The 27,291-nt window shown below is 53.1% G+C and overlaps 1 protein-coding gene across 1 annotated transcript; it reads right to left on the bottom strand.

Moving 5' to 3' along the window:
* Window positions 1–9,254: 9,254 nt before the first annotated feature.
* Window positions 9,255–22,128, bottom strand: Efnb1 (ephrin B1). The gene is made up of 5 exons (XM_026399989.2): window positions 21,237–22,128; window positions 12,469–12,746; window positions 11,611–11,703; window positions 11,306–11,431; window positions 9,255–11,085 (listed from the first exon to the last, which is right to left on the bottom strand). The coding sequence occupies exons 1-5, from the start codon at window positions 21,362–21,364 to the stop codon at window positions 10,673–10,675; spliced, it is 1,038 nt and encodes a 345-aa protein (XP_026255774.1). The 5' UTR covers window positions 21,365–22,128; the 3' UTR covers window positions 9,255–10,672.
* Window positions 22,129–27,291: the final 5,163 nt, after the last annotated feature.

Here is a 27,291-nt window from a genome sequence, read left to right as displayed (position 1 = left end):
CCATTGCCCAAGGGACCACAGTGTGTGGGCAGAGACTTGAGTTCTAGTCCCAAGTCATGATTTGTCCTGTCCTGAACCTTACCTACCTCTTCTCTGCATTAAAGGCATTGGATAAAATTTATTTTTGCGGGACTGGTGGCACACGCCTGTAATCCCAGCAACTCAGGAGGCTGAGGCAGGAGGATCGAAAGCTCAAAGCCAACCTCAGTAACTTAGCGAGGTGCTAAGCAACTCAGTGAGTCCCTATGTCTAATACAAAATAGGGCTAGGGATGTGGCTCAGTGTTGGAGTGCCCCTAAATACAATCCCCAGTTACTCCCCACCCCCAAATTTATTCTTTTACCAGTCACTCAGCACCTACTATGTGCCAAATTCTGTACTGGGTACTGGAGATCCAGAGAGAAAAAATAAAGCCTAGCCCCTACCTTGTAGAGATCATGATCTAATGGTCAAGGCAGACATGTGACTGTGTCATGTAGAGATAGATGGTGATTGTAATAATAAAATCAAGCAGTTATGATATGTGTGGCACTCTGCTAAGGGTTTTGCATATAGTATCTCATGGCATCTGCTCAACAACACAACACCATAGATGGTATCAATAACTTTGTTTTACAAATGAGGAAACTGGATTACTGAGAGGTGGAGGCCCTGTGTTTGCAATCTAATGTGCTAGAGTTTAGAGACACACATGTAAACCTCTGGAGGGAAAATGGGCAAGATTTTGAAAGCATACAGTTAATATATGCTATATTGAAAAATTTTCATTGTTACTGGAGATGTTTGTGTGTGTGCATGTGTAGATTATAAAAAGTATCAGGGGACATGGCATTCAATATGTGTTCCAAGTTTTTTTTTTTATTTGTTTGTTTTTGTAGTGCTGGGGATAAAACCCAGAGACTCATGCATGCTAGGCAGGTGCTCTACCACTGAGCTATACCCCCAGTCTTTTCTTTAAATTTAATTTTGTGACAAGTTCTCACTAAGGTGCAGATGCTGGCCTTGAACCTGCAATCCTCCTGTCTCAGCCTCCTGAATAGCTGAGATTGTGAGCATTCCAATTTTCAGATATTAGGAAACCACTGCAAATCCATAAGATTGTGATGAGAATCCTTTACTCCGGGCCAAAATTCACATTGGAATAGCTGGGCAAGAGATCTTCATTTTTAGGCTGTTGATGGATGCATCTTTTTATCTAAGTGGCCTTCAGAAAGGCTTTATTGGTCAAAACTTCATCAGCATGACATAATATAGAAAGAATCTATACTAGCAGATATGGTGGTGCACATTTGTCATCCCAGAAGCTCAGGACGCTGAGGCGGGAGGATTTCAAGTTCAAATCCAGCCTTAGCAACTTACAGTGAGGCCCTAAGGAACTTTCTGAGACCCTATCTCAAAATTAAAATAAATAAATTAAAAACGGGCTAAGGATGTTGCTCAGTGGTTAAGCTTCCCTGGGTTCAATCCCTAGTATGAAAAAAATAAAAAGTAAATTAAAAGGACCTGGAATGTAGCTCAGTGGTAAAGCACCCCCTAAATCAATCTCCAGTAGCAAAACAAAAATGTAGCTGTCCTTCTTTCAAATAGTACTTGGTGCTCCACAGTCACCCTGCAGAGAGAGAGCAGGAACTAAACAGTCTTTGGGTCCCGGGTTTCAACACATTTTTTTTTTTTTTTTTTTTTTTTGCTCTCCCAGAAGTGTTCCAGGCCACTATCAGAGGGGATGTTCCTGCTTCTGATTTGGCTCTCTGGTTGCTGGAGTCCTGCAGGGAGGGGCATAGATTATGAGTAGAGGAGACACTGGCTTTGTTAGTTCATTATTCAGGGGCTCTCCACTGAGGCCCAGGCTCATGGCCTGAAGGAACATACATTCTGATGGGAAATAGTGGCTCCTTACATGGAAGTACATTTGCTACTTTTCACAAAACAGTTTTGCTAACATCATCCCATTTACATTCAACACATGAAGAAGAAACTCAGGCCTTAAGAGAAGAGATGTCATATTCCAATATTAGTGGCAGAGTCAAACCTCAAATGCAAATCTCTGGACCATGAACTTCAAGTTCCAGCACTCTATCATACCCCCATCTTGTTTGGCTGAACCGAAGGGAAGGGGCATTTTCTTTTTTCTATCATGGAACCATACCCTCAGCCCAGCTCAGAGGTGGTTTGTTTTTCTTGTTTTCTAGACCTCAGCTGAGCTGGAAGCAGACACCTGTGCTCTGTAAATGTGTCTCTTTTTCCCATTTGGGGGATTGAACCCAGGGGTGCTCTATTACTGTGCTACATCCCCAGCCCTTTTTGATATTAGAGAGAGACAGAGTCTCACTGAGTTGCCCAGGCTGACCTTGAACTTGCAATCCTCCTGCCTCAGCCTCCAAGTCACCGGATTACAGGCATGCACCACCATGCCAAGCTGCACAGTGAGTTTTAAGTAACTTGCTTGAGAATTCATAAGTAGAAAGTGCCAAGGCTGGAATGGAATGTCATGGGCAAGGTATTTTCCCTCTTTTTTAAATATTTTTTTTTAGTTGTAGATGGACATAATTCTTTATTTTGTTTATTTGCTTTTATGTGGTGCTGAGGATCTAACCCAATGCCTCACACGTGTGAGGCAACTGCTCTGCCATGGAGCCACAACCCCAGCCCAAGGTACTTTCCCTCTTTGACACTCCATTTCCTCATCTGTAAAACAGGGATAATCATAGTCCTACCCCAGATAGGAACCTCAATGAGACATCACAATGACATAAGGTGTCAATGAAGTAATACACATCAAGTATTGAGCAAGGTGCCTGCCCCATAATAAGTACTCAATAAATGTTAGTGTTTATTGCAGGGTAATATAACAAGACATTGACCCTCCAGATTGGCTTGCTGGTAATGTGGGCAGTGGCAGACAGGAACAGAGCCCTGGGATGACCATTCCAGCCCAGCCAAGCCCCTTCAATTGGAGTAGCATTTCAAAGGTTCATTGATATCACCTCCATGCTAAACTCTGTGCTGGGTGTCACTCCAGTTGAGACAAGGAAAGAAATACAGTCCCTGCCCTCCAAAAGCTCACAGTCTAGTGAGGGAAATAGACACAGGCACACAATACCATGGCTGTTAGCAAGAGATGAGAAGAGGGCACCAGCTTGGCCTGCTTCGAAGTCGGATGTGTCGGTGAAGGATGAACAGTAGTTTGACAGGCCAGGGACAAGGGGATGGGCATTTCTGGCTGAAGACAGTGCACCCAGAAAGACACAGAGGCTTAAGGGGGAGCTGTACTAGTCAGGCACTGTGAGTAGCTTGGTGGTGTTGGGGTGTGAAATGTGTGTGGTGAGGAGGGGTGGGAATCAGACGCTAAAGAGACTGGCAAGGACCAGATCATCCAGGATCCTGAAAGACATGTCGAGTTGAGAAAGGATTCACAAATCTGAAAGATAAGGAGACCCAAAAAAGATCAGGATTGAGTTTGGGGAAGATCACTCTGGCAGCCATTTTGCAAGATAGCAGGGTGGAATAGAAGTTGAGGGCCATTTGATCCCGGGTATTGGGGTGGTCAGAAATGGAGAGTCAAATGCTGTGTGACAGACAGAACTGAAGGCAGATTTCAAGGCTAACTCGGATGTTTCGAGTTTGGGCCCATCTGTGGTTAAGACCTTAGCTGAGCTGGGAGCAGACACCTGTGCTCTGTAAATGTGCCTCCTTTTTCCCATTTGGTGTTTATTTTTGTTTCCTTTCATTTCCTTGTAAAGTTCATTTCAGAAAATACCCCCATCTTATTTGGCTGAACCGAAGGGAAGGGGCATTTTCTTTTTTTCCACACCCCAGCTGGGACCATGGTTCCTGGGCCCTTGCAGGCCTCAGACTTTGCAGAGTGAAGATGAGCAAACCTGGGGAAACCGACTAGGGCCCAGGGGAGAGCTTGACATAACTGGGCAGGCGTGCTGGAGGACGGGGAGGAGCAGTTTGGCCAGGATCAGGGGAGGGGGGCAGAGAGAGAAGTAAGGGAAAATTTGTTGCATGTTTCAAAGGAGAATGGGCAAGGCCCCTAAGTCACGGACACCTCTGGCCTTTTCTTCTTTGGATTTCACACTCCCAGGCCTCACCGAGGGGTGCCTGGGATGAGCATCTGTGCCAGAGGGAGGAACCCCAGAGTTCATAATAAACAACCTATGATTGGGGAAGGTGGGGGTAGTGGGGCTGTGTGGGGGTTGGGAGAGGCAATGGGCTGGAAGTGAGGAGACCTGGGTGAGGGCCAGTCCCGGTGAACTCTCTGCGTGACTTGGGCAGTTCCTGTGTCCCCTCTCTGGGCCTCAGTTTTCCCATCCCTCCAATAAGGGGGCTGGACTTCAAGGTCTTTAGACGCCCTAACAGCTTGAAAGATTCCATTCTCTTCTCTGAATCTGCCCAGGGGGAGGCCTTGGGGGCTGGGGCACCGGCAGGGGCTGAGAATTCCATAGCAATTTGCATGTGAAAGCATGTTACTGCCATGGCTATTAGTGTGTGCAGGGGGGCTGAAGACGGGGCAAGGACAGCTAACTGTCAGGCAGGCCGGAAGGGCCCTGGCAGCCTGGCGCAGGGGAGGGAGGGAAGTGGGCCCTGAGGTGTGCCCAGGAAGGCTGGCCCGCTACACTCAGCATCCAGAAGGGTGAAGCTGCAGGACCTTCCAGCCTCCACTCAGCCATGACATGCCCAGTTCTAGGTCTGGGCCATGAACCAGTGGGTCTGGCCCCTACTGATGCATCAGGATGTTGTGCGGATGTGTGGCTTCAGAGCTGTGTGAGGTGTCGCAGGAGAGGGGCCCCCAGGGAAAGCGGCAGACTGTTAGTGAATTTTTGAGGTCAGCTCTGAACCAGGTCTAAAACTCCCAGGATCATATTTTCCTCAGGGTTATGCCATCATTTTAGCAATTGCCTTGTATAAACTTTAGAGTTTGTCAATATAAATATTGTATATATATAGGTTTGTTGTAATCACACACAAGACACACGCTCTGTTGGGGATTCTGGAGAACAAAGCCACAGTGTTTAAGGGCAACCAATTCTTGCTTGTGAGTCAAGGAAGATGGTTCCTAGGGCTGCCTCTGTGGGCACTCCCTGTGTGCCCTTGGGTAAGTCTCTTCCAGCCTCTGAGCTTCTTTCCTCGTGAGGGGCTTGGTCAGGAAAGGAGCTCTCAGAAAAGTCCTGGCTCTGTCACTTCTGGCCCCTGATTCCACTCAGATTCCACCTGAGTGGGCATGAGGGCAGCTGGTGAGGTCACAAGCTAGTTCCCGTAAGACCTGAAGGATCCCATTCAAGTGTGGAGTATTTGGTGCAAGTGTGGATTCCAGGATCTCCCCTCTTTTTCCCTAGAACCCAGAATTGATATGAAGCCTCTCCTTAGGAATCTGGCCAGAGATATGGGAGAAATCTCTTTCCTCCGAAGCCAGGTCTTCACCCACAACCCTATACCTAGGAGAGGTTGGCTTGGGGGGTCACAGGAATAGGTAAGGGCTGAGGTCAGCTCTTCTGGTCTGGGCAGCCTCTGCTTCCAGTCTTTGGAGTGTTTATCCTGGGGACATTTTGCCCAGAAACCTGGGACCAGGGCTGGAGGAAGCAGGCTGGTATTGGAGCTGCAGGATAACTTCTGTAGATGTTTAGGAACTTTGCAAAGGGCAAGGTAACACATGCCTGTAATCCCAACAACTAGGGAGGTTGAGGCAGAAGGATCACAAGTTCAAGGCCAGCTTCAGCAATTTAGCAAGACCCTGTCTTGAATGTTAAAAAAAAATAATAAGAAGGACTAGGGACTTAGCTCAGTGGTAAGCACCCCTGGGTTAAACCTCCAGTACCACACACACAAAAAAGGAACTTTGCAGAAGGTTAGCTTTGGTGGGTGATGAGGGAGGACAAACAGATCTTGGGGTCTACTACCAAAGCGGAAAGAGCTCCCAGGAAGCCCAGCCCCAGAGCCCAAGTATCCCCTCCATTCCTCATGGAAAAAGCAATAATGACCGTTGATTGGTGTCTACTTTGTGCCAGGCATTCAATGTTTGTTGAAAAAAAAGATGAATGAATGAATGAAAGACTAACTTTAGAACCTACGTTCTTAATCTTTGTATCCTCCATTCTGTCTCCCACATTCCCACGAACCAGTTACCACACAAGTGAATCAGAGTTAGCTAAGCACTCAAAGACCCAGTGCCCAGAGGTGGCATAGAGCAGATGCTCAGGAAATATTTTCTGAATGAATCAAATACTACTCCCTCATTATCAGACATGGAAATTAAGGCCCAACGAGTCAGGGACCTGCCTGAAAAGGGAGTCATGGAAGAGCAGGGACAGATCCTCAGGTCTCCAGGAACTCAGCCTGGGGCTCATTCCTCTGTATTAAAAGGTCCCATGGCAAAGTTCTCTCACCTTCCCAGACCCCTTCACAAGTCCCTTATTCCCCCAGCTTGCCCTCTTTACTTTCTCTTTGCCAGCTGAATAATTAATCATTGGAAACAGAAGCTGTCATTATTGTTTTCCCTATGTCCTTAAATTGCTTTCATATTAGGCTCTGTGACCCCCATTTTGGGTGGGGGCTGGTCACTCCCTCAGCACTCTACAAAGGGGAGTCATCCTAATGGGCACCAGCTGGGGCCCCAACCCTCAGATCCATTGGCCAGCTGTACAGGAGGCCAGCAGCAGATGGGTGAGGAGGGTCCCCAGGCAGGCTGGGGCTGAGTCAGCTGGGGTGTCTAGTGGGACTGTGACGTGCCCAGGCAAGATAGGAGGCCAGGCAGGCAGGCAGGCGGGCGGGCCCGATTTCCGAGAGTGACTGATGCTAGTGGCTAGAGGGCCGCTTGCTCAGCAGAGCTCAACCTAGGATGGCCTCAGTTGGGCCAGGGTCCTTTCTCGGGTTCTTCAGCCCACCCTGGCCTACTGTGCCAGGCCACATTCATCTGGCTGAGGTGCCTTCTGGGAGCTAAAAATTGACTGGGACAGTAAGGTCACAAGAACTTTGGTCTGGTACTATAAAGCCAGGCCCTTCAAGGAAACTGAGGCCTGGTTAGCACCTGCTGTTTGACTTTATCAGGGAACTGGGTTCAGCCTGCAGAGGAAGGCAGGCAGCCCCACCCTCACCTGGGAAGCATCCTCTATCTCTGACTCACCATTCGCTTGGGCCCAGCTGGGACAGGAAGGAGAGTAGAGGGTGGGGCAGGTCTGGGGCCCGACCAGAGGAGGCTCACACCTCCTGCCTCCAGCTAGCTAGGCTTGGTTCCTCCCTGACCCAGGCCGATGGGAAAAGGGAACTGAGGTGGGGAAGGTTCCTGTTCCTCAATATCTCATTTCCACCTCCCAGAGGCAAGAAGTGGGGGAGTCAGGGGTGAGTCACACCCCTCACTCTTCTATTTGCTTACGGTATATTCAAGGACTAGGCTTGAATCCTAGTGTCCTGTTCACCTGACATCTGTTCTTTGGCAAGCTGCAGCCCCTTGCAGGGTCTCTGTTTCCTCATCTCAAATACAAATAATTCCCCAACTGCCACCCTCACAAGGACACTTTATGAGGTCCAATGAGATAAAGGAGGTAAAAAGTACTTGAAACAAGTGGCAGGGGCTGGCCAGGTGAAAGATGCTATGCCATAAGGGCCTAATAAGCACCAGTGTGATTGGCACAATGTACGTGCCGAGCTTCAACTAGCGCCAGTCACAATGCCCATGCCAGGGAACAGCTAGTCAGTCACAGACCTTCTGGGCTCTCTGATGGACTGCCCCATACTCTTCTTGGCCCTCTCTCTCCCATCTTACTTTATGTCCCCACAGCAGACTCCCAGGGTGCCCCAGGAACTCCATCCCCCACCTGTCAGGGGGAGGCAGCTGGTATCCTGGGTGGGGTGGGAGATCACAAAAGGACTCTCAGTTGGAGAAGTACAGGATGGGCTCATTCAACCTGGGGCCAGCTCTACCTCAGTTGGAGGCACTAATCTGGCCTAAAACATCCCTGGTTAGAGACCCCCCCCCCTCTGGCCAGGCCAGGCCCCACTCTGGGCAGGGAGTCAAGCAACAGAGGCCACATCTGATCCAGGCACTTCCTCTGGTTAATGAGAAACCAAATAAACAGCCTCTGCCCCAGCTGGCTCCAGGAGCACCCCAGCCCAGCCCAGCCCAAGCCCAGCCTCCCTTCCCTCTGCCTGCAAGTCCCAGGGCTCTCCTCCCCCTGCCTTCTCCATGCGCTCCCCACTTCCCGCAGAGGCCTGCCTGCTCCTTGGCTGGTTTGCTGGGGCTTCCTGCTCTGGATCCCTTACTCACCCTCCCCTTCCTTCCTCCTCCTCCTTTCCTCTACTGCCTTCTTACCCATTTTTAGCTGCTGGGATCTCACTTGTCCTCCTCCCCTGACATCTGTCTTAGCATCTCCACAGGGAGTCCCCCCACAAGGCCCACAGGCTCCTCCAGGTTAGAGCAGGATGGCCCTAAGCCCTGCCAGTCTGTGTCTTTGCTGTGGGATCCAGGCCAAACCCTCTTTGGGGCCTTCTCCATACTCTCTGACCCGAGCAAGTTACTCATCAGCTTGTGGGAGGGAGGCTGGGTGCACAGGGCTGCCCTAGCTTGAGGGCTCCCACTACCAGCCAGAAGCCCCACGTAAGCCATGGTGGGGGCTCTGGTGTGGCTGAGCTCTAAAGACAGGTAAAGGGAGATTATCCTGGCTGAGAGGTGGACTGGGCAGCCGGAAACCACCCCAGTGGGCTGCGGCCAAAGCTCAGCTCTTGGGAAGTTATTTCTATCAACCTCCAGGTGTCCTGAGGTGGAATAGGGCTGGGCCTGCCAGCAGGCCCCAGATCTAGCCCCAGCCAGGTGGTGGCAGTACTTGCAGACACACCCAGGTCCCCATGGGAACACTTCCCCCACCAATCATTTCTAGCTGAGCCTGGTGTCAGACTGGGCAGATTTCCATGGCCTGTGCCACAGAGGTGACAGGATGGACACGAGAAAATGGTTTCATGCTTCATGGCAGAATAAGGAGACACAGAAACCTGAGGGAAAGGGGAGCGATCATGGGGCACTTGAAATATTTTGCTTGGCTAGGATGGCCACTCTGTTCACACTGCCAGTGACTTGGGGCACACGGAATCTCACATATGCACGCACACACACAAATGCACACCGACGCACACGTGCACACTCTCAGGCTCCACTCCCCAACATCATGACACCATTTTACACCCATTTCTCCATGTGGTTAATTTTTTTTTTTTTAGTTCTCATTTTTTCTAAGAAAAAAGCAACAAGAAAATAATTCGGAGTTTATACAAAACATCTTTACATTATTTTTTTCCAAAAAGACTAGTATTTACACAAATGGCAACAGAAACAAAAAACAAAAAAACCCTTCCAACTGCCACCTGGAAGGGGCTGGCTGTTCTGCTCCCTCTCCCACCTGGCACTGGGGTGGGCGGCTGGCTAGGAGGCAGTGTGGAGGTGGATGGTGTAAGGCCAGCTCCTTCCATGGCCGCTCTGGGAGTGCCTGCAAGGCGCACTCAAGTGGCAGTCTGTTAGCAGCCGTGCTGGCAAGGAGCAGGGGTCAAAGTGCACGGCGGGCTGGCCCAGCCTGGGGCAGCCTCTTCCTCTTTCCAGGCTCCAGCCCAAGTCTGGGGAGCAGGGACAGTGGGAGCTGGTTGGGTGGGGGGCACCCAACTATGCTAGAGCCCAGAAAAGGGGCAGACCACCTAGCCTTATACCCGCCTAGGTCTCCACCCTGGGCCTCTGTTTCCCCACCAGGCCGAGGGATGCTGAAGGTGAGGAGAGAACAGGGCTGGGGGAACTCCCAGCTCTGCAGGGCAAATAGCCACCTGGGCACCTCACCTCCCTCCACCCCCCATGAGGTCATCTGCCTGCAGCAGCTCTCCTGTTCCCCAGGCAACAGCCAATTAAGACATTAATTACCGTGAGAGTGAGGGAGGCAGGAGATGCCCAAGAATCCCACAAGGAAGGGATTTTTTTTTTTTGGTGGAAGGGTGGCAGCCACTACCCCATTGCCAGGATCAGCTTTGTAGAAGGAGGGTCAGGAGGGGAGGGTGGGACACCTTGCACAATGGCACTCTCCTCTTCCCTCGTGGGCAGGAACGGCCCTGGCCTGCCCTCCCCCCACCCCCCCTGAAATACCAAGGAGCCTATAAAAGAAATGCTGTCCTGTGCTTCCTGGCTGGCCACATTCTGCCCCAGGCCCTCTTATACTGGGTCAGGCCAGGCTCAGAGAGCCTGGGGAGGGGCTGCCTTGTACATTTTTCCATTTTTCTTCAAAAAAACAGATGAAAATGAGTTGACAGCTAAAAAAATGAACACAAAAGCATTATAAACAGTGATGATAGTGGACGAGCAGTCCTAGGAAAGGGGAAAGGGGGCAAGGGAGGGGGCAGGGCCAGGGGGCCGTCTCCCTGCTTGCTGTCCATCAGCGTCCAACCCTGCCCTCCAAGAAAGGGCGCCCCCACAGAGCCCAGAGGCCTGGCCAGAGGGGGAAGGCACAAGAGCATGGGGGTTGGGGGCACAAACACCCCCCTCCGAAGCCCAGGGGGCAGGGAAAATGGGGGATTATAAAAGCCAAGAAACTACAAAACTAAATACAAAGGTGGGCACAGCTGGCAAGGGGAGGGGCATGGGGGAGAAAGGAGAGGTCCGGTCCAGGCCGTCTGTCCCTCGGGGGCCCGAGGCCACGCTGGGCACTTAGACCTTGTAGTAGATGTTCGCTGGGCTCTGGGGTGGCATCTCCTGGACGATGTAGACCGGATGCCCATAGTCCCCACTCACCTTCTCATAGTGGGGGCAGTAGTTGTTCTCTGTAGTCCGTAAGGGGATGATGATGTCGCTGGGCTCAGTGCCCGCTGTGCCACTACCCCCCTTAGGACTGGCCAGGGTACTAAGCGAGAGGGCAGCCGCCCGCTGCTGTGTGTGTTTGCGGTGCCGCTTGCGTAGCTTTAGTAGTAGGACCGTCAGGAAGATGATGATGAGCAGGAAAATGACGCAGCCAGCACCCACGGCTGCAAACAGTGCCACCTTGGAATTGAAGAAGCTGTCGGGGTCCCCACCGCTGCCCCCGCTTGCACCTGGGCCACTCTTCTCTTCCTGGTTCACAGTCTCTGAGGAAGGGGCAGGGAGGGAGGAATGGTTAGTCAGGGGGAGATGGTGCCATTGACACTGATGGCTGTAAACAGTGCTGCCTGGGAGTCAGAAGAAGCCATCATAGGGCACCCACTGCCATCCACATTTGCTACAGACATGTGGCAGTTTTCAGAGTGGGCCCAGATTAGGTTTCTTCTGAGATGGGGCCTGAGAGGGCACTGGAGCATATACACTTACCGTGCTTGCCATCAGAGTCACCCTGGGAACCCCGACCAGGGGCCTGTGTGGCTGTCTTGACAGTGTTGTCTGCCTCCTTGCTGGGCCGGCTAGTAGTCAGCTGCTCAGGTGTCACAGCATTAGGATCTGAGGGCAGGGATAGGACAGATGAGAGGGAGGGGTCCTGCCAGCATAGATGCCCTTGGTCATCTAAATGTGGGACCTTAGCTACTTTAACCCGGTCCTCCTCCCCCACTCCCAACACCCCAGCCAGCCAGGAATATGCATTCCAAAGGCTTAACTGGACCCTCACATTGGCCACTCACCTTGCCCAACCTTCATGACAATCTTCATAGTACGTGTACGGCATACACCCCCCTCACGGTTCTCCAGTCCCTCCAAGCTCCCATTGGATGTTGCTGTGGGAAAGCCAGAAAAGTCAGAGAAGTCAGGAAGAAGGGAATGTCTGCCTGCATTACCCAGAAACCTCAAAGCTGCCTCAGCCAACAGAGATGGAACTGGGAGTAGGGAGTGGCAAGCAGCTTGTAAACCTTTCTTCGTCCCTCCCTCCCGCGAGGAACACTGTAATCCAGCCCAGCCAGGCTAAGAATGAGTCCTTCCCCAAGAGGCAGTGCTCCTCTCCCATGCCCAGGCCTTGGTCCCTCTTTTTTCAGGGACAACATTAAGAGATGCCTTCCCACTAAGAGATATTGCTCAGAGGCAAAGCAATTAGACCTGGCATCACGAGAGAGGCTTCTATGTGGACTGGAAGAAATTCAAGATCAGAAGAACCAGATTGGAGTCCCAAACCTATATCTAACTCCCCACGTGACCGAAGGTCCCTTGGTGGCCTAAGTTACCTGATAAGAAAAAGGCAGAAGTTGCTTGGTCCCAAAGGGCTCTGCCAACTCTGCCATTCCCAAGATTAGATCTTAGGTGGACAAGAAAAGGAGAGAGAAAGCAACAGGAATTGGAGGCCTCTCCCACCCAACCTTTGGTGCCAAGGCAAGCTGGCGGCCAGCCATACAGGGAATGCTGGGGCCAGAATTCCAAGGCCAGGCTGGGAGGGAAGCACGCCTGTCTTCAAAGGGTAGGACCTGAACTGTGTGTGGTTTCATTGCACCACTTAGAAGCTTCCACTGGGGCAGGAAGGGAAGAGAGCCACACAATGCGGGAGGACTCACAGGTAATGTAGTAATCATGGTGCTTTTTGAACTCCAGGCCCATGTAGTTTGGGCTGAACTCCTGGAACTTGATGGTAAAGCGGATTTCCTGTTCCGGTCTGTTGCAGGTGACCAGCACATTGGGGTCCAGCACAGTGCTGCAGGCAGCCGCCTGCTCTGGCCGCACCAGGTACAGCTTGTAGTACTCGTAGGGCCGCCCTGCTTCTGCTCGGGGGCAGATGATGTCCAGCTTATCTCCAATCTTCGGGTAGATCACCAAGCCTTTCCCACTGAGGAACCTGCCCAGAAAGGAGGAGGTGGTCAGCTTCAGGGTTGTAGGGGCCCAGACCAGCCCAAAATGAAGGGAACTGGCAATGAGGGCCCGGCTGGGCCTTCTGGGTGGGGATATCGAGAGTAGGCCTTCTGCCCTTCCCCCATCCTCAGGCTGGGGGTGGGGAGAGAGAACCACACTGCCAGCAGGGTGTGGAAGGGGTGGCCCATGGGCAAGGCTGCCAGGCTTTGAGTGCTTGGCAGGGTGGGGCACTGCCTGGCTGGGGGAGCCCTTTGTCCTAATGTGGCATTTCCGCAGGGGGCTGACGTGGCCAAATGGGCTGAGTACCAAGGTGTCAGGCCCAGGCTGTCTGGAGGTGGCAACCTTGTCCCCCTGCCTCCCTAACACATTCACATTCCTTCATGGTCACTGCTACCTTCTCTCCTCTCTCCTACACACACACACACACACACACACACACACACACACACACACAGCAAGCCCACACATGCCTTCACTCCCATCCCCGCAGCTCCCAGCCCAAAGCTGGGGGAGCTCAACCTGTCTGGGACCCATGCCTTTTCCCCCATCTTTATTAATCTTGGGTGTGATGAGGAGATAGGAATAGGCATTGCCTTGAGCCAACGGATGATGGTCACAGTATCTGGCCAGGTGCAACTCCATGAATGTCCTACTGGTGACCCACCCACCCCACTCCCATAATAAAAGAGCCTGAATCCACAAATAGCCAGTTTCACTCCTAAGAAGAACAGAGGGAGGGGGAGAAGGGGCCCCACCCAGAGACATCAAATCACATAAGACAGGGCCCCAGGAACCCCATTCATCTGTGTTTTGACCCCTCACCTCCACACTGCTCCCATTCCACATCCTGAGAGTAGACAGACAGATGCCTTTTGAGCCAGGGTTCATGCTGTAATCTAGGAGGCCAGGCACCAGAGTATATCAGGGAAGGGTGGCTGTCTAGGGCCACTTATGCGTTCGACTCTGTCTTTGCCTAAGCACAGTAAGAAGGCAGAGCTCCCCATTTCTGAGCCTAGGCAGGTGAGAGCTGAGAGTGCAACAGTAGCATGTAGAAAAAAGAACAGACTTGGGAATGATATGGCAATGCTAGGCCCTGACTAGAACCGTGGCCTTGGATGAGCTGCCTGATCTCTCTGAGCTTCAGTTTCCTCACGTGTAAACTGGGGGTGGTAGGAGCCCCTATCTCCCAGGGTTGTAGTGGAGAGAAGAGGCAGCACCTGGAGAAACCCTGCACATAGTAGGCACTCAGCAGTTCCAAATCCTTCTTAGCAATAATCTGCCAACAGGCAGAGATCAGGCACTAACACTAAGTACCCCTGAGCCTAGTCTTGTTTCTTAGACTGGAAATAGGAAGAGAAGAAACAGCCCCACTGTCAAGGACTTTATTGTTTGGTTTGGCCCAGAAAAGGCCCACACTCTAGCTAGTGAAAGATAACCCTAGGCTAGCTGTAGGTTACTTGTGAGGATGGTGTTTCAAGCAGCAAGGGCTAAATAGAGGCAGTCGAGGGAAAAAAAAAAAAAGATGGCTCAGAGATGGTTCCATAGAAAGGGCAGGATGAAGGTGGATACTGTGTGAAGAATAAGAATCCAACATGCAGCAAGAGTGGACAGCAGTGGATGGGACAGGGGAAAGATGAAAGAAGTGGAAATGATCAGCTAGGGCCAGACTGAAAGGCCTCAAGGGCCAGGACAAGCAGGGTGGGTTTCATTCCCCTGGTGACAAAAACCCTCTAACAGGGTAGTGGAGGGCTTAAGGTAGTGCTTAAAAAGGAGAAGGAGACAGACATGTTGCCCAGCTGTGTTGGCCAAGGGCACCAGTTCACGTGCTCTTATGATCATCTGGGAAGAGAGTGGTTCCATTTTCTGAAGGCTTATGACACACAGTGGGAACAAACAATGAAGGACTACTGGGAGATCTGAGCAAATGCCTTCACATTGCCAAACCCTGTGTCCTCATCCACAGGAGGGAACTCATCAAGTGGATGGAGTAGATGAAGAAAAGCAGCCCTCCTTCCTTGCCACATGATGCTCCACCAAGCTGGGAGCTGCCATCTTGATGCTTAGGAGGGTAAATGCCAGAAAGGAAGTAGGCATGGGACGGAGGCCCAAATGAACATTTGAGAGGAAATGCCCCTCTCCATGTACCATGCAAAGCCCACAAGTTTCACTGAAGTTTTTATAGTTCCCAAGGCATTTGTCACTTTCCAGTGCCCACACTGGTTCTATCCAGATGGCAGGCACAGACAATTTCTAAACATCTTAGAGCCCAAAGAAACATCAGAGACTTCCAGAGATCAGATGAATGATCCCACTGAGGAGAGAGGTGTTCAAAGTCAACTAGAGGGGCCAGAAGCCAACCAGGATGATAATCCCTAGAGGTCTAAGAGAACCTAAAACATTGGTTGTACCTCAAAAAGTCATAGCAGGTACTGGAAAGAGAAACAGGCCAATCTTTCTTTTTTTCTTTCTTTCTTTCCTTCCTTCTTTCTTTCCTTCTTTTTCTTTTTCTTTTTGTGGTGCTGGGAATTGAACTCAGGGCTTTGGGCATGCGAGGCAAGCACCCTACCAACTGAACTATATCCCCAGGCCCCAATTTGCCTTTTTAACCACTTGGCCCTGGCTTACTCACCTAGGAGAATTGTTTGTCCTGGTGCAGTCTGCCATTGCCACCCAGGCTCCAGAAGCCCCAGATGGAACAATTCTACTCAGTGTTCTACCTTGAACCCAAGGACATCGAGGAAACAGAAGTCTACAAGGTAGGGATGGGGGGGCACTATTGCTCCCAATACCCCTCAGTCTTGCCAACCTCAGTGAACAAACTTCATAAATATTCATTAGTTCATTTGCATAGAAGCTGGCAGAGGGAAACTCACCTTCCCCTAAATTGTGAAAAGGCAGGGGAGTCTGATGAGACCTGATGTCCCAGACCCTAATCACCCACACGGGTAGCTGCTTAGCATCTCCCCCTGCCCCAGCACTGGGCAAACTTCATCTTGGCCTGTGAGAAGCCCAAGAAAGTGCGAGGGAGCACCAAGAGTGGACATTGAGAGTAAAGTCCTAAGCCAGGAGCAAAGTTAATGACACTTTATAGGGAGACCCTCTATGTCTCTCCTTTTTCTTACCAGGTTAGGAGTAGGAGAGGAGAAGGAAAACATGTCTCTAAGTTAAACTCTTTATCCTCCACACCTTTCAAGAACTATTAACGCCCCCCCCCCCATTATTGAGCCAAGCTTTCCTGCCTGGGGCCACCCCCAGACAAAGCCCTTTTCTGGAAAATAAGGGGATTGACATGGCCCAGCAGGAAGCCTGAAGCAGGTCGCCATGGTAACCCCTGAAGCCTTTGCTCCCTAGCCTCTGATAGCCTGAGGACCCCAGGGAGCCACCCCAGGGTGTAAAAGGACTTGGGGGAGGCAGCCAGGACTATTCTGGCTCCTGTCTTATGGTTGTCCCCTTCCCATCTAGGATAGCCCAAATCCCTCCCTCAGCCATTCTACTGAGCTTACAGGTAGTATCATGATTGCTCAAAAGAAGCCTGGTATATGAAAAGCCTAGAGGATCTGGGGACAGCAACCTTCAAGGCCCTGGACTGGTCACAAACCAATGTCTCCCTGCCCTCCCCTCATGTATCTTCTGTCTGGAAGAGGCCTTCTCCACCCTTTTGCAGATGATCTATAGGGGGAGATCTTGCAGCAGGGACAGAAAGCTGCCTGGATACCACTGGGTCTAAACTCCCTTGCCTCCCACCCTTCCCTCAGACTCCAGTGACTCAGGGTCATCAGAGAATGGCGAAGGTGGAGTCTGATGGAAGACCATGCAAATGCAAGCTCAGAAGATCTGAGCCACATACAGCCTTGATTTGGTGACCTACCACTACTGTGCCTGTTCCCCTAGGGTGGCAAGACCAGTGGAGGACGGACCCCAAGCCAGAGCTCAAGTCTGCTCTCATCTCAGCTAGGGTGGGGAGCCCCCAAATTAAAGGCTCCTCTTTCACTCCCCCAACTCCACCCAGCCCCCGAGGCAGCAGGAGCAGGCCTGGCGTGTCCCAGCAGTGCCCGCCCAGGCGTGGGTGGGCAGGAACAGCAGCTGGGTCCTGGCACATACACAGCTCTGTCGGAGGCAGGGAAGCCAGGAGAGTCCCAGAGGAAGCCACCCTCACCACCTACATGAACTATGGCCACCCCTCTGCCCCAGCTGGCCAAAACTAGTGTCCACTGGGGAAGGCTTAACACCACCTCCAGGTTGTTTGCTCTCCATGGTGTCCCTGAGAGGAAGACAGATTCCTGGCCCAGAGCTACTCAGAGCTGCTCATGGGGGAGTGCCACACTGCTAGCTGGCTGCCTGGGATTCAGGTGGCCCCAGCAGGCTGCCCTGGGAGGTAGCCTAGAGAGTTAAATGAGGAAGCTGGAGCACTCCTTATGTTACACAGGGCCTGAGTCACAAGGGCAGATGCATGCCTACCTTTGAGGTGAGAGTGGAAGCCAGGGGCAGCAGGGGGCCAGCACCTCTGGCAGAGCCCTACCTCAAATTCTTATGTTTCCTAGATTCCGGGGCAGCAGGATGATGTGGAAAGAATGGCATACAGCATAGCTCTGCCCCTTTAGACAAGTCACCAACTGATCTCAGACAAGTCACTTCGCTTTGCTGGGTATATGCCCCCCTTATTTGGAAAATGGGACCAATACCTACTCCCCGGGGCTGTGGGGAGCATCCGATGAGATTACAGAGGAGACTATGTGGTAAGGAGCAAGGTGCTGCCTGCCTGTTAGATAGCATGCCAACCAGTGTCGTTTTGGAGTAGAAAATGCTCACACCCCTGGCTGCTAGCTCCCAGATGCAAAACCACTACAATACACAAGACAAAAATAACGCAGCCAGTAGGGGCTTCGAAGGTTCACAGGGCCAAGATTCCAGAATAGGCTGGTGAGCATCCCCCATCTCAGCTCCACTAATAATCACAGGGTGGACCCTCCCCCAAACCTGGAGTTCCCATGGCAACCAGCAGCCTCCTGACTGGCCTGTTCTCCCCACACTCCTAACCCCAGAAAACAGCGATGCACAGTAGTATCCAGGAGTACCCATTTACCTGAGCTGGGGATGCGACAGAGAGCTCAAAGGAAGAAAAGGAACCCTCAATTCAGCCCTCACCCGCACCTCACAGGCCCTTCTTGCCCTTGCCTGGCTGCCCTGGGTGGGGATAGAGAGGCAGAGCAACTGGCAACTTTAATAAACTGCTGGGTTCCCATCACTCTTAGGCCCCCACCTGTGGCCAATCAGCCAGAGTAGAAGAGGTCAGGTCTCTAGCCACCCCGGAAAGGGGCCCCTTGAGCTGGCCTCCCCAGGACTGTGAGCTACAACAGCTGTGAGGGGGCTGGGACCAACACTTTGGCTTGTAGCAGGCAAGCAAGAATTGGGGTCTGCAGCTGCCCCCACCCATGCTGGAGTCAAGGGTCCCACATGTCAAGCTGAACCCCCACCCCCACATAGGGAAGGTTTGTAATGTGATCTCAGGCACATTCCCCCCTCCCTGGAAGTGGGGGAACCTGAGTGGGGGGCAGGAAGGGGTCAGAACAGAACTGAGAGACTGAACTGCAGCAGCTGGACTTGGCTGAGGACTCAAGTGTGAGGCCTGCCGGCTGCCCCAAGGTCTCCGGGGGAAGAGGCTGGGGGAGGGGTTCGCTCTGGGACCATTTAGATCATAGCCCCCGACTCAGGCGTGTAGACACACACTCTGATTTCTACCAAACTCGAGAAGGACCAAACCCATCTCCCCACTCAGTACTCTTGGGGCAAATCTGACAGGAGGGGCCCAGGAGGTAGCAGCTCTTGCCACCCAGGGACTGCCACCCCCCCAAGTCTCCAGCACCAATTTGGGACAGAAGCTGGGAGTCTCGAGCCAGCCCATCCAGCTCCCCTTTTCAGTTCAGGCTGGGGCTGTGTGCGCCCTGGAACCTGAAAGCAGACCCCCAGCCCCATCACTTCTTTATTTTGATTTTTTCCCAATGAGGAAGCAATTAAGCAGGGTTTATAGGCACTGGGAGATTTTTTTGTTGAGGGGTGGGGGGTGCCAGCTCCTGACAGGGCTTAGGAGAGAGACCAAAAGCCAGGAGAGGAAGAGAGGAGGGAAGAGAGAAAATGAGCCTGCGAGGGAGAGCACGGGCATGTGCGAGAAACAAAAGGACTTGAGAAAAAGAGGCAGAGAGTGACTAAGAGTGAGAGGGAGTGTGAGAAAGAGGGAGAGCAGGCGAGCCGAGCTGGAGAGGGGAGGTGAGCGCTGCTCACGGAGGGTGTGAGAGGACGACCTACACGGGCCAGGGAGGGAGAACTCGGGCAGGAGGTACAGAGGGAGAGACAGAGAGAGACTGTTTATTTGAAAGGCTGTGGCAGCCTGCGGGTTGGGCGCGGTGGCAGAAGCAGCCCCCAGAGCTTGAGTGGAGCCCAGGGCAGTGCCTCCCTCCTGTGCTCCTGCCCCCCCACCCCGCGCCAACACACGCAGACGGCGGCTGCATTCCAGACCCCTGAGCGTACATGGAACTCTGGGGGGGGGGGAGCGCACTGGGATCAGTCCCCGACCATTCCCAGGATCTGCTCAATTACAGGATGGAATTCGGGCAGGTTCTACTGAGTCCGCTACCACCCCCCATCCCCACCCCAAACCTGTGAACCCGTCCAGAGCACTAAAGGCTCAGAACACAAAAACCGGGGAAGCTCCAGGAGAGATCTTGTTTCTTCCAGCACCCCCAACTCTGCAGGAGGGCTCCTTTCCAGCTGTGGAGCTGCATGCTATCTCTGGTTAGAGACCCGAGAGAGCAATTAGGTCACTCCCATGAGCCCCTAGGATGGGCTACCCCAGGCAGATTTCAACTCTCCAGGCTCCAGAGAGAATTTCCAGCTTCCATCCTTACAGGGGGTAACTGGGCACTTCACACAACCTTTTCCCCTGGGCTCTGCAATCCAGGGTCCCCAGACCACTTTGAGCCTCTGCGGTTAGAAGAGCACTGCACTCCATTTGGTTTCTAGGTAGGGAGAAATTCTTGCCAGTCTCTTTCCTTGTACCAAAGCAGAATTGTCCACCCTGACCCTAGTTTAGCCATCCCACCGACCAGTAGTAAGAAGCCTATCTTAACCCAAGAAGAGAACTAAAGAAGCCACTTTCTCCCACTCCAGGGCTGAGAAATGCTCGGCCCCTGGAAACCAAGAGGCCACGGCAGACAGGGGCCTGGGAAGTTAGCTGGGAGCCCGCAATAGTGGACAGTGAAAATTCCAGATACAGGGGTTGGAGAGGAGGGATGGGGCAGGTCAAAGCCCCCAGTTTTCCCTTGTGTGGGGTTGTCCACACACTGCCAGGACCTCCAGAAAACTGGAGAGCGATTTTGACCCCGGGTTCCAACGAAAGTCCTGCAAGCCAAAAGAGAAAAAGGTCCAGAGGTCACCACAACAGCCCCAGCGACTCCCCACTAACAGCGCAGAAACCACTGAGCCACCGCCCTGAAAGGTGTGTGTGTGTGTGTGTGTGTGTGTGTGTGTGTGTTGTTTGGAGGTGAGAGAGAGAGTTGTGGAGGGAAGCAGAAGAAAGAAAAGAAAGGATCTCCTTTATATCCCCCCCAATCCCTTAAAAAAAGCTAAACGCAGCTCCCCAATCTCGGGGACACAGAGTAGGGGACCAAAGGAACCTGCCTGGGCAGGAATCGCTCGTTCCCCACCCACCCTCTCGCCCACTCGGCCGCCACTCTTCGCCCCGGCGGGCCCTCGAAGAAGCTCTGCTGCCGGCTCCATTGGACCCCCGACGGGCGCTGGATCGACCCCCCCCCCCAACAAACAACCCCTCTCCCACTCCGCCCCTCTCCACCCGCCGCCTTTGTGAGCCTGGGAGCGGCGCCCGCCTTTCTACCGCCCCGGCAGGGAGGGGGGGTACAAGAAGAGACGGCAAAGCAAAAAGCCAGGGAGGCAAACAGGGAAGAAAGAAATGAAAATGGGAGAAGCTGGAGTGGGGATACAGGCGCTGCCACTCGCCCCAGGCTCCGGGTCCCGCGCCGCGTTACCCCCACAGCTAAACAAATGAGGAACCTGTGTTCTGGCCTCGTCCCCCACCCAGGTCAAGCTTGCCTCCGGAGCGGCTCTCGGAGAAAACCACCAGGTTCCCAGGGGCCCTGGAGGGGACTGCGTTCTCTCTCCCACCCAGCTCTCGGGTGCGCTCTTGAGCGCCCGGACTCCCCAGTTCTGCCTGGTGCGATCATCTCCTCTTGATCCGGGACGTGCGGAGGCGAAGGCTGGGAAGCCGAGGGGTCACAAGTACCCCCACCCCACCGCACCCCGCCGCACCCTGCCCCGCCTGCTCGCAAGAAAACACTAGAAAAAGCAGGAGACAAAATGGGGCGCCGCTCCTCCTCCGAACACCTCCTCACATGCACTCGGGGGCGCGCGGCCTCACCCTAGAGTGCCTCCAACCCCCAGGGATCAGAGCAGATAAGTTACTCACTTGGGGTTGAGGGAGCTCCAGGATACGGGCTCCAGGTTCTTGGCCAGCGGCGTGGCGAGCCGGCACAGCGCCAACACGACCATCGCCACAAGCCACTTGCCGAGCCAACGCTGCCCAGGCCGGGCCATCTTCCCGGGGGCAGGCTGCACTTCGGAATCCCCTGGCGTCTCCTCAGCAAAGCTCGCCTCGCTTTCCCGTGCTGCGCTGTGCTTTGAGCCACTCAGGCGCCCATCCTCCGCAGCCGCCGGCCTTGAAGTGCTCCCCTCCCGCCGGCTTCGGTGTAGCTCTTCTCCGCCCGGCCGGCCAGGAGGACTCACTGGGCAGGCGCCCCCAACCCGGGCATGGGCTGCGGCCTCCGAGGACTAGCTCCCCTGGCCTCTCTGCCGCACGAGGCGTGACGGGGGCTCTGCGCCCCCGGGTGATTCCGCCTTGTTCTGCTCCGCTCCCCGAGAGAGTTTGGGACTGTGCGCCCTCTCCCCGACGGGGTCTCCCCGCGGAGGATTCGGAGCCTGCCCCGACGCCTCGACCGTCCTGGGATTGGCAGCCCTGGGAAGAAGTGGGGGTATCCCCACAAAATGAGCTCGGTCCCCAGGCTCCCGAATGGGTCGCCCTGACACGGGCTCCGTTCCTCCGGGCCACACTGGGACTCCGGGCTGCGCGCCCCCCGACAGCTTCGACTTCAGCGCGGGCCCCGCTCAGTGTACTTAAAAGAGCGGGGGAGACGCTGCCGAGCGAGCCAGTCCCATCAGTTTGCGCCTTTGAAGCCTCAGCCGGGTAGCCCGGCAGCCCCGTCGCCGAGTCCTTGCTCCCCGGCAATTAAGCCCTAGGGTCTGCGGCCGGAGCAAGCCTCACACACCTCCCACTGCTGTCCAGCGCGCATAGACTCCCTCCGCTGCCGATGAGCTGTCTACTCCCCTGCTCAGGCGAACGCAAGGCCAACCCTGCTCTTTCTAGCCAATAGCAAGCTCCGTGGCGGGGTCCTTGCCCTATGCCACGCCCTCTTAGCAGGAAGGGGGCGGGGTTTCAGGGAGCTCTTAAGGACGCCGCGCTGCCGATGGCACCAATCTGAATGTGCGGCTCATGCGGTTAGGGTTGGGTTCTGCTTAGCTCGGTTCCCAGAGCGCTCTGCCCGTGGGAAGTTGGCGCTTCTCGAGAGCTGCCGGCCTGTTCTCCTCCTTGCACATCCAGTCAAAACCCTGACCCACTGACCTGGGCCAGACAAGCCCTATCCCAAGTACCCCAGGAAACTACAGTACTTCCATCATTTTCTTTACACACACATTCACACACACACACACACACACACACACACACACACACGTCCTGAAGTCTTACTCTGGGCCCACCACCATGGCAAGGATTGCCTATTTGCTCCTCATCCCATCTCACATAGGGGCTCTGGTGGGCCTTCCTCCTTCTGCTCTTGAAATGCACTGTCTCTGCACTGAACATAACAAAAGTGGTAGCAGTGGGTGGTGGAGGCTCAAGTACTGGGTGGGCAAGGATTGTCTGCTCCCTGTCCAGTCTCACGAAGGGCTCTGTGCTGGGGTGGGCTTTCCTTTGGGCTTTCCTTCTGTCCTAGAAGTGCGCCTTGAGCCTGCTCTGAACATAACAAAAGCGATAACAGTGGGTGGTGGGACAAAAGTACTGGGTGAGCAAGGACGGCCGGTCTGCTCCTCCAACAAGTCTCACGTGGGGCTCTGGTGGGCTTTCCTCCTTCCACCCTGGAAGTGCACCCTCGGCTTGCGGTAGTAGTGGGTGGTGAAGATTCAGGAAATGTACCAGGTCCGTAGGGGCAAGGGAGTTTTTTGCACCGGGATACCAGGCCTTCAGAACATCAGCTTTGAGGGGGAGCCTTGTGGGGGTCCCTGGACACAGAATTAGTATCCTGCTCTGTCTGAAGGCGCCGGCGAGGCCCTAGAATAAGCAAGCGGGGATAAGAAGGCACCTGGATAAAGACCTCACAGGGACTGGGGATTATAGTTCGGTGGCAGAGCGCTTCCCTAGCACGCATAAAAGTCCTGGGTTCGATCCCCCCGAGAAAGACAAGACTAGAAAACGACAGCTCGAGAGGCAAAGGCGCAGGGCAGGGTCCTTTTGAAAAAGCAAAAGCAGGCATGCTGGCCCTGAGATGCCGGAGTCCAGCCTCTCCCGGCCTCACCACACCATCTGGGTCTTTGTCTCTAAGCCCTAGCCCATTCTCGCCGCCCCTCCTTGCCTCTTTGCTTATAACTTGGCTCATTCCCATAGCTCAGACCCTCCCGGTCCGACCCACTCTCCTCCGTGGGACCCCAGGAGAGGTACCCACGTGCTAATGTCTCCCCCTGCTGGTCTTCCACAGCACTGCCGGCGCCTGGAACAAACGGGGCGCATTTGAATACTAGACCCAGGACTGTCGTGGACAGGCGTGGCATTGGCAAGAACTGCCGCCAGGTGTGAAGAGAGTGAGAAAGATCTGGGTTCGGGGTTGGCCTTGGGAATTCCGAGGATAGATAGTCTCCCCGTTGCTTCTTTTTAAAAATATTTACTTTTTAGTTGTAGTTGGACACAATACCTTTATTTTATTGATTTATATATGGTGCTGAGGATTGAACCCAGGGCCGCAGCACAGCCAGGCAAGCACTTTACCGCTGAGCCACAACCCCAGCCCTCCCTGCTGTTTCTTTTTGGGGATAATTAGGTGAGCAACATTCCCTAAATGCTCTATCATTTATATGCAGTTTCATGTCCATTATCTCACTTAATGGGACACTGAGCTGCTGAGTTGCTACTGCATCCTCTAATGATCTCTGGGGCTGTAGAGTGGGTCTCTATTTTGGGGAAAATAAAAAGGAAGAAGCTGAGCTCATCCCACCTTCAGGGACAAGGCCTTGATGGTGAGATGTCTCTAGTTAGATAGGGAAGAGCAAGAATAGTCTAGAAGCTCTTGAGTCCCAGCTGGACCTTGCACTGAGTGGTAAACTAGGGGATTGCTCAGTGGTAGAGCACTTTGCCTAGCATGCATGAGTTTGATCTCCAGCACCAACAAAATTTAAAAAACAAGTACAAGGACATAGCAATAGTCCCACTGGGAAATTAGGATTCCTGAAGTGCATGTCAGGACATAAAAACCTGAATATAGAGAGCAATCTGCCATGTACTAAATGCCTACTGTGTGTCAAGAGCCATGTTAGATGTGTTTCTAACACAACCTTTGAAATGAGTTCCACTGTCTCCATTTTATTTAAGAGGGAATGCCCAAGGGGAAGAAGTAACTCACTGAAGGTCACAGAACTGGTCACTAAGGGAAGCAGGATTTGACTCCTGGTGTATGTGTCCCCAAAGCCTGTCCCATTCCCCTACACCATTCTGATTTGCCACGTTTCTAGCCCCTTCCTGCTTAATTGCTTTTGGGGTTCATTCCTAGTTCAAGGCTGGATCATGCATGGAAAGCGACAGTTTTCAGAAAGGATGGGACTCTACTCTTCACTCACAGTCCTCCAAGATGTTCCTAGGCTTGGGAAAGGCCGTCTATGTTCCTAGCCACAGCCCAATGGTATTCTCAGCTAAGACCACTACCGCCAGTCCCAGAACTGGCCTCAGATTGTTTCTCTCCACAGCCAACATGGTGCCCCTCTAAAGGATGGCCCCAAACCTGGTAGGGGCTGGGGGAGATGAAGCTATGCTGCCAGACTTGGAAAATGGAGGAAAGACAGAAGTAATTCCTGAGCCAACAGGTAATCCTGGGTGGGGAGGGCGGAAGAGGAAGTGAGGAGAGGTCTCTTTATGTCCAGGCCTGCTCCACATGCTGGTCACCCCTGATCATGGTACATCATTTCTGCCTCAACCTGCCCACAGGGGCCTCAGGAGCAGGGCTTAGACCTACTCCCTGCCACAGGCAGGATCAGTGACTCCAAGTTCCCACCTCCTGTTCCACCTTGTCAGGCCTCAGATAGAGTGATTCAGTCCCCTGAGGTAGGGAAAAATTATTCACCAGGGGAGTCTGGGAGACGGTCAGAATCTAGGAGGGATGGCGGGGACTCTCTTATCCAAGCATTCCCTACGCCACTGGCTGTTATCTCCCACCGGAGACTGCCAAGTCACTGTGTCACCATGCCACCCCCACCCGATCCCTCTGTCCTGGACTCTGAACTGGAGCAGTGATCATTTCCCAAAGAGGAGCCCCTGAAAGCCTTGACCTAAGAATATCCAGCAGACGCAGGAAGTCTCAGGTGTTGTGTGCCCCCCACCCCCAGAAAACTACAGAGGAGCGCCTTGTGAGCTCAGCTGCCCACACCCATGGGAGGTAGGGAGGGCTACACTTGAGAGCCAGGGATTTCACTGCTTATCAGTCGTGTGTTCCCAGGCGAGTCACTTCATCCTGGTGTGCCTCCGGTACTCTTCCGTTACCTGGAGACCATCCTTCCTTCACAGAGCAGCATGAGATAATGCACATACAGGGCTTAGCGTCGTGCCTTGGCCCACCATGCTGCTTACTAAATGGAAATTCTTATTCTTCCACAAAGCCTCCCACAGGTATGCTCTCATTCCCAGTTACACACGTTTGCACCTGTTCACACATGCTTTGTGTGCCACACATGAGGTTTTCAGCTCCTCTCCTATTTTCACACGTATGTACAGATTCGTGCATGAGCTCTCATTAGTTTTTACCTTTTTATTCGTTTTATTCGTTTTATCATGCAGCACTAGATGACAAGACTGGGTTCTGCCCTCATGGAACTTAGAATTTAACCCCCTCTTTACTCATGTCAGTCACACACCTCCTTTCTCTTTTTGTGGCCCTTGTCTTTGACCTCTCCCTGCCTGCCTTATATGCTGAGAAACAGAGTGGTGAAGTAACTCACCCAAGGACACACAGCCAGAAAGCCAAAAAGTCAGAATTCAAACCTAGGTCACCTGGCTAAACAACTTGAACTTCTAATCGTGATCCTACAATGAGATCCCTGGGATTTAGAAAGAAGCATGTGCCAAGGGATAGGTCATGGTGAGCCACCAGGCACAGTCAGAGCCAACACTGGGAAAAGCAGACTGAATGAAGGGCCAGAGAGCAACAATCCTAACCTGAGGGCCAGTGCCAGCCAGGACAACTCAACCCAGTGAGGCTAGCAACTGTGTCTCCTTTCTATTGTCATCCCTCTCTGCCCTATGCCTCTTGTCTGTCCCCTAGAAGACCTCCTCCCTCTGCCTGCATCCTCCTCACAGATACAAGCCTCCATTCCCTCCAGGGGTGCTCTACCACTAAGCTATGTCCCCAGCCATTTTAATTTTAAGAAAGGGTCTTGTTACGTTGCACAGGCTGGCTTCAACCTTGCTATCCATCTGCATCAGCTTCTTGATTCGCTAGGATTACAGGTGTGTGCCACTGAGCCATGCCAAGAGCTACCATTTCTTCTTGAACATAGAAGCCGGGCATTCGGGCTGAGTGCTTTCATCATTGCTTAATCCTCACAATATCTCTAAGGGGTTTTATTGTTTGTTTGTTACCAGGGATTGAACCCAGAAGTGCTCAACCACTGAGCCCCATCCCCAGCCCTTTTTGTATTTTATTTAGAGACAGGGTCTTGCTGAGTTGCTTAGGGCTTCACTAAATTGCTGGGGCTGAGGCTGGCCTTCAACTTGCAATCCTCCTGCCTCAGCCTCCTGAGCCACTGGGATTACAGGCATGAACCACCATTCCCCACTCTAATGTTATTTTTAATGGACCTGTTCTAGAGATGAGAAGACCGAGGTTCCAGGCTGAGTCTGGCTGTGTCCCTGCCCCCACCAACCTCAGTTTGCAAAGGCCACGACTGCTTAGCCAGCTAATTCCCACCAGCAGCTTCTCTTCTGCTCTTTTGCTCTGCCCCTACTTGCCTTCTAGTTGAGACCAGTTGGCCCCCATATTGAGCCCAGGGCTGCATTCCCTCCAAGAATACCTCACTTTTTTTCCCCAAGTCAGTCTCAGGGCTATCTCAGGGTGGCGCCTGAGTCCTGACTCTCTCCCTCCTCCCGGCTACTGCCCGTATTGGGCTCTGGGGCTAGATTAGATCTAGTCCCAAGTGGATCAGCTCTTTCA

This window comes from Urocitellus parryii, chromosome X, assembly GCF_045843805.1.
Source record: "Urocitellus parryii isolate mUroPar1 chromosome X, mUroPar1.hap1, whole genome shotgun sequence".
Classification (NCBI taxonomy): Eukaryota; Metazoa; Chordata; class Mammalia; order Rodentia; family Sciuridae; genus Urocitellus; species Urocitellus parryii.
Note: the sequence above shows the minus strand (reverse complement) of the source record. Positions and strands in the feature narration are given on the sequence as shown.

Excerpts from the sequence above, each read along its gene's own strand:
- Efnb1 (XM_026399989.2), bottom strand. The coding sequence starts at position 21,364 with ATGGCCCGGCCTGGGCAGCGTTGGCTCGGCAAGTGGCTTGTGGCGATG. Across the intron at positions 11,704-12,468 it reads CCATGATTACTACATTACCT|CAACATCCAATGGGAGCTTG; the intron begins GTGAGTCCTCCC and ends GCTTTCCCACAG. Across the intron at positions 11,432-11,610 it reads TGTCATGAAGGTTGGGCAAG|ATCCTAATGCTGTGACACCT; the intron begins GTGAGTGGCCAA and ends CCCTGCCCTCAG.